Source organism: Salvelinus namaycush, chromosome 9 (genome assembly GCF_016432855.1).
Source record: "Salvelinus namaycush isolate Seneca chromosome 9, SaNama_1.0, whole genome shotgun sequence".
NCBI classification, from domain to species: domain Eukaryota; kingdom Metazoa; phylum Chordata; class Actinopteri; order Salmoniformes; family Salmonidae; genus Salvelinus; species Salvelinus namaycush.
Genome location: NC_052315.1, coordinates 17,040,755 through 17,047,394, shown reverse-complemented (window position 1 = coordinate 17,047,394; position 6,640 = coordinate 17,040,755). Strand labels below are relative to the sequence as shown.

General features: G+C 43.9%; 2 protein-coding genes across 2 annotated transcripts; both read right to left on the bottom strand.

Annotated features, from left to right (window-relative positions):
* Window positions 1-559: 559 nt before the first annotated feature.
* LOC120053167 (UV excision repair protein RAD23 homolog B-like) lies at window positions 560-4,004 on the bottom strand. The gene is made up of 6 exons (XM_039000332.1): window positions 3,996-4,004; window positions 3,660-3,791; window positions 1,867-1,904; window positions 1,402-1,642; window positions 1,043-1,189; window positions 560-918 (listed from the first exon to the last, which is right to left on the bottom strand). The coding sequence occupies exons 1-6, from the start codon at window positions 4,002-4,004 to the stop codon at window positions 805-807; spliced, it is 681 nt and encodes a 226-aa protein (XP_038856260.1). The 3' UTR covers window positions 560-804.
* Window positions 3,878-4,775, bottom strand: LOC120053762 (vegetative cell wall protein gp1-like). The gene is made up of 2 exons (XM_039001001.1): window positions 4,700-4,775; window positions 3,878-4,420 (listed from the first exon to the last, which is right to left on the bottom strand). The coding sequence occupies exons 1-2, from the start codon at window positions 4,709-4,711 to the stop codon at window positions 4,043-4,045; spliced, it is 390 nt and encodes a 129-aa protein (XP_038856929.1). The 5' UTR covers window positions 4,712-4,775; the 3' UTR covers window positions 3,878-4,042.
* Window positions 4,776-6,640: the final 1,865 nt, after the last annotated feature.

Here is a 6,640-nt window from a genome sequence, read left to right as displayed (position 1 = left end):
GCAGTAATAGCAGCAGTAATAGCAGCAGTAATAGCAGCAGTAATAGCAGCAGTAATAGCAGCAGTAATAGCAGCAGTAATAGCAGCAGTGATAGCAGCAGTAATAGCAGCAGTAATAGCAGCAGTGATAGCAGCAGTGATAGCAGCAGTAATAGCTGCAGTAATAGCTGCAGTAATAGCAGCAGTAATAGCAGCAGTAATAGCAGCAGTAATAGCAGCAGTAATAGCGGCAGTGATAGCGGCAGTGATAGCAGCAGTAATAGCAGCAGTAATAGCAGCAGTGATAGCAGCAGTGATAGCAGCAGTAATAGCAGCAGTGATAGCAGCAGTAATAGCAGCAGTGATAGCGGCAGTAATAGCAGCAGTAATAGCAGCAGTGATAGCAGCAGTAATAGCAGCAGTGATAGCAGCAGTAATAGCAGCAGTAATAGCAGCAGTGATAGCAGCAGTAATAGCAGCAGTAATAGCAGCAGTAATAGCAGCAGTAATAGCAGCAGTAATAGCAGCAGTGATAGCAGCAGTAATAGCAGCAGTAATAGCAGCAGTAATAGCAGCAATGATCGCAGTGATAGCAGCAGTAGTAGCAGCAGTAAGAGCATCAGTGAGCAAGAGAGCCCACTGAGAGCTAACATACTCAGAGAGAATGGAGAAGGCATAGCTTACAGTAACTAAACATCACGTCTTTGTCCAATGACAAGTCACTTTTGGTAACCTTTTCCACTCCTTCCTTCCAAAGCACATTTTGTAGCACTATCACTCGTTCTCTAGCCCTCCATTCTTCCCCTTCATGCTGACGCATGCACATTCACTCGTCATCAAATGTTTGTTGGAGCAGGAAATTAGCAGCTAAATTCTCGTTCTTCTCACATGCGAAATATGCTTGAATGACAAGTCCCTCTGGAAATCCCAAGGCTTTTAACTGTAATGAAAACACATAGGCAACTGTCAGCTCGGAAACACATAACCAATGACACAGCGAGCTTTCCATTGAGAAAGTGATATAAATTAGTTCAATCTCAATTATTAACCATAAATACTCATACCCTCTCGATGGCCTCCTTCTCTTGTGGGGTGACCTGGACGTAGTTAGTCTGTGGCGCCCCCTGAGCCTCAACTCCATCCTCTACCATCTCTCCTCCTTGGGGCTCGTTCAGCATCTGCACAAACCGCTCCTGGTGCTGGGTAATTTGCTGCAAAGAAAGAACATCATCATATAAACCCTTACGAATACAAATAATGATTTCCTTTTTAGTAGGCTAAGCCAAAACAGATTCTAAAGGGCAGAATATTTCCACCCTCCCATAAGACCAGATTGGGTCTGGAAAGCCAAGCCGATGAGCATGGCTACATGGATGGAGAGAGACTACATGCAGTCACTGGGATGTCCAGTCTCCCCACTGACCTGCAGCAGCTGGGGGTTGTCTCTGCCTAGCTGCTGGAGCAGGGCAGGAAGGAGAGCTGGGTTCTGCTGGATGACCTGTCTCATCTGCTGGAACTGTGGCTGGTTCCTCAAAAACTCCAGGGGGTTCTCACCCCCAGTACCTCCACCAGTAAGCCCACCAGTCAGCCCACCAGATGAGGGGGGCTGCTGGGTTGAAGACACTGCTGCAAAACAAGAATTAATGGACAGAGAGTTCAAAGACCTCTATGAAACACAGTACCAGTACAGTAACACAGGACAATGTGCGTCCAGAGAAATGATTGGTTGGTATGAGAGACACATGGGCCTGGTAAAAGAACAAGAGTAGAGTGGGTGGTCTCACTCGTGGCTGCTGGTGGGGGCTGGGCTCTATCTGAGGCTGGAGCAGGGGCTGGGGCAGGAGCTGGGGCAGTGGGGTTGAGGTTGGCCAGAACTGTGGGTAGGAACGCCTCCGGTGGCAGAAGGTCAGCCTCGGCCGGAATCCCCTGGATGAAGTAGAGATAAGAATTTATGATGCCTCGGGACAATTAAATAATAATAATGAAGTGCATTTATATTGCTCTCTTCTAAGTTCTCAAAGCGCTTTGCATTGTAAGGGAGACAGATGGATAAACACACAATGAACTGTATACAGCTTTGAGACTGAAAATATTTTTTTATTCTGTGTGCGTACTTCTGTCAGATTGTGGAAAAGAGTGTGGTGGAACCTAGGAATTAGCTCCACTGCTTCCAGGTCATAATACACTAATCTACCATTATCTTCTTTGGGGTAGGGGGCAGTATTTTCACGTCCGGATGAAAAGCGTGCCCAGAGTAAACTGCCTGCTACTCAGGCCCAGATCCTAGGATATGCATATTATTAGTAGATTTGGATAGAAAACACAAACACTGAAGTTTCTAAAACTGTTTGAATGATGTCTGTGAGTATAACAGAACTCATATGGCAGGCAAAAACCTGAGAAAAAATCCAAACAGGAAGTGGGAAATCCGAGTTTTTTTCTTTTTGAACTCACCCCTATCGAATACACAGTGGGATATGGGTTATTCTTCACTTCCTAAGGCTTCCACTAGATGTCAACCGTTTTTAGAACGTTGTTTCAGGCTGCTCATGTGAAGGGGGGCCAGATTAGAGATGTTTGACTAAGGGGTCTGCCTACAGCCACGTTCTCAGTCACGCGCTTTCACTTGAGAGGTTGCTCTCGTTCCAGTGCTTTTCTACAGAGAATGGAATTCTCCAGTTGGAACATTATTGAACTTTTATGATAAAAACATCCTAAAGATTGATTCTATATTTAGCTTGACAAGTTTCTTCGATCTGTAATATAACTTTTTGAACGTTTCGTCCGAATGGACCAGATCGCACTTTTGGATTGTTTACCAAACGCCCTAGCAAAAGAAGCTATTGGACATAAATGGACATAAATTATGGACATTATCGAACAAAACAAGCATTTATTGTGGAACTGCGATTTCTGGGAGTGCATTCTGATGAAGATCATCAAAGGTAAGTGAATATTTAGAATACTATTTATGAATAATGCTGACTACCCAACATGGCGGATATTTCTCTGGCTGGTTTGGGCTCTGAGCGCCGTTCTCAGATTATGCTTTTTCCGTAAAGTTTTTTTGAAATCTGACACAGCGGTTGCATTAATTAAGGAGAAGTGTATCTAAAGTTTCATGTATAATAGCTGTATTTTCATCAACATTTATTATGAGTCTTTCTGTGAATTCATGTGGCTCTCTGCAATATCACTGCATGTTTTGGAACTACTGAATCTAACACGCCAATGTAAAATAAGATTTTTGGATATAAATATGAACTTTACCGAACAAAACATACATGTATTGTGTAACATGTAGTCCTATGAGTGTCATCTGATGAAGATCATCAAAGGTTATTGATTCATTTTCTCTCTATTTGTGCTTTTTGTGAATCCTCTCTTTGGCGGGAAAAATGGCTGGGTTTTTCTGTGAGTTGGTGGTGACCTAACATAATCATTTGTGGAGCTTTCGCTGTAAAGCATTTTTGAAATCAGACACTGTGGCTGGATTATTGAGAATTTTATCTTTAAAATGGTGCCTAATACTTGTATGTTTGAGAAATTTGATTTATGAGATTTCTGTTGATTTGTATTTGGCGCCCTGCAATTTTATTGGCTGTTGACGAGGGGTTCCGCTAGCGGAACGGGGTTGCCCAGTCCTAAACAGGTTAAATCACTGATAGGATGGAAACTCACCATTAGCAGGTACTCCACAGCTCTGTCTGGGTTGTTGTAACTGGCTCGCAGCGCTGCAATAACCTGCTCCCTTTCATATCCCATAGACATGATTTCAGACACTAGATTATCATATGCCTGTCCTGTCACTGTCTCATGAAGAGAGGGGGAAAAGATACAGGGTCATAAATCAATGGGAAGATGAAGCATGATATTGTGATGTGAAAGATTAGACTAGTCTCTTGATTACCCAGTATTGATGCTGCTTCTTCCAGGAGACTTAAATCATCAACAAGGCTGTGAGAGAATTTTTGGGGGATCAAAACAGACACATTTATGAACTAAAAACATGTTTGCCATCCACATCTTTAAACGACCTAAGATATAAAATATTTTATCATGAGTCAATACCTGGAGGAGGAGAGGGCTGGTGGTGTAGCAAAGGGCTGTTCAGGGTGCTCCCCCTCAGGCTTGTCCTCTGAGAGGGAGGATGCTGCTGCTGCTGGGGATGCACTGGTCCCCAGGGCTGCAGGGGGAATAGAAGCAGGGGCTGGTGCAGGGGGTGTGAAGGACTCCACTGCTTGTGTGTGGTTTGAGGCAGGTGCAGGTGTGGATGTAGGGGACAGGGTGGAGATCTCCATGGGGGCAGGGGATGAGGTAGGTCGGGCAATGTCAGAGAGGGACAGCCCAGAAACAGCAGGAGGTGCAGGGGCAGGAGCAGGGGTAGAGGCTGGGGCTGTGGCTGCCTGAGGAGAAATCTGTGGAGTAGCTGGAGGTTTGGGCTGTAGGGAGACAACAAACAAGACTGCCCAGAGATGACCACTGTGACTACAGACAACTACCTCATCTTTAGACATCAATATTTCTACAAATACAAATGACTAACTCCTGCTTCCACTGTCATTAACGCTGTAATGACAGTATTATTAGCACATAAATTATCTTGTACGTCCTTTGTTAAAGTGTACTATCAATTAATCAATAAAATAAGGAACTCGTATAATATCCTCACATATGAATGGCTATCAAAAAAATCCATTAAAACAGTGTTGAAATCTTACCTTTGTAACCATGACCACCAGAAAGTTGTTCTCATCAATTCTGTAGTCTTTTAGAGGTATGTCATCATTCAAGATTTTGCCTACAAAAACACAACAAGAAGAACCTGCTCAATGACACTGAACAAAAATATAAAACACAACATGCATGCAAATATTTTACTGGGTTACAGTTCATATAAGGAAATAAATCAGCTTAAATGAATTCATTAGGCTCTAATCTATTGATTTCACATGACTGGGAATACAGATATGCATCTGTTGGTCACAGATACCTTAAAAAAAGGTAGTGGATCAGAAAACCAGTCAGTATCTGGTGTGACCACCATTTGCCTAATGCCGCGCGACATATCTCCTTCGCATAGAGTCATCAGGCTGTTGATTGTGGCCTGTGAATGTTGTCCCACTCCTCTTCAATGGCTGTGTGAATTTACTGGAAATTGACGGGAACTGGAACATGCTGTCGTACACGTCGATCCAGAGCATCCCAAACGTGCTCAATGGGTGACATGTCTGGTGGATATGCAAGCCATGGAAGAACTGGGATATTTTCAGCTTCCAGGAATTGTGTACAGATCCTTGTGACATGGGGCCCTGCATTATCATGCTGAAACATGAGGTGATGGCGGTGGATGAATGGCACAACAATGGGCCTTAGGATCTCATCACGGTATCTCTGTGCATTCAAATTGCCAAAATGCAATTGTGTTCATTGTCCGTAGCTTATGCCTGCCCATACCATAACCCCCCCCCCCCCCCCCCCCCCCACCACCATGGGGCACTCTGCTCAGCAAACCGCTCGCCTACACAACATCGTACACACTGTCTGCCATCTACCCGGTACAGTTGAAACCGGGATTCATCCATGAAGAGCACACTTCTCCAGCGTGCCAGTGGCCATCGAAGGTGAGCATTTCCCCACTAAAGTCTGTTATGACACCGAACTGCAGTCAGGTCAAGACCCTGGTGAGGGCAACAAGCATGCAGATGAGCTTCTCTGAGACGGTTTTGACAGTTTGTGCAGAAATATTTCGGTTGTGCAAACCCACAGTTTCATCAGCTGTCCGGGTGGCTGGTCTCAGATGATCCCGCAGGTGAAGAAGCCAGATGTGGAGGTCCTGGTCTGGCATGGTTACACGTGATCTGCGGTTGTGAGACCGTTTGGACGTACTGACAAATTCTCTAAAACGACAGTTTATGGTAGAGAAATGAACATTCAATTCTCTAGCAACAGCTCTGGTGAACATTCCTGCTGTCAGCATGCCAATTGCATGCTCCCTCAAAACTTGAGACATCTGTGTCATTGTGTTGTGTGAAAAAACTGCACATTTTAGAGTGGCCTTTTATTGTCCAACACAAAGTGCACCTGTGTAATGATTATGCTGTTTAATCTTCTTGAAATGTCACACCTGTCAGATGGATGGATTATCTTGGCAAAGGAGAAATACGATTTTTGTGCATATAGAAATTTTGTGGGATCTTTTATTTAGACTCATGAAATATAGGACCAACACTTTATATGTTGCGTTTATATTTTTGTTCAGTCTAGATCTATAGGCTACAACATTCCTGATGTGTCCGATAGATATTCAAGATGCAGTTAGTGATTAACTGCTGTTTTACCTGCGTAGATTAACTTTTGCCCCGTGGCTGGATAGCCATCCTTCCCTTTCTCAGTCTCAATCTTCTCCTTCAGGGCTTTTACCTGCCAATAACATAACATAATGACAAATAGGACTAGAGATAGAACACATTTAGTTTGATCTCTATGGGCAGGACATTCTTCTGATTAGTTCTCTGAGGAGAGCACCTCTCCTGGACCTCCTGAACCTAATAAGGTGACACATTATACTGTATGTCTCAGCTCCGTCATAAAGCAGAATCCTTGAGGATTATGGGATTGGAAGTGAAAAGCTGTGAGCCTGTGATTCACATTCTGTCATT

What these genes read in the sequence shown, in the direction of transcription:
- LOC120053167 (XM_039000332.1), bottom strand. An exon ending in CTGTGGAGTACCTGCTAATG is followed by an intron (nt 1,905 to 3,659) that starts GTGAGTTTCCAT and finishes TACTTCATCCAG; the next exon opens with GGGATTCCGGCCGAGGCTGA. An exon ending in AGAAGGAGGCCATCGAGAGG is followed by an intron (nt 919 to 1,042) that starts GTATGAGTATTT and finishes TTTTCATTACAG; the next exon opens with TTAAAAGCCTTGGGATTTCC.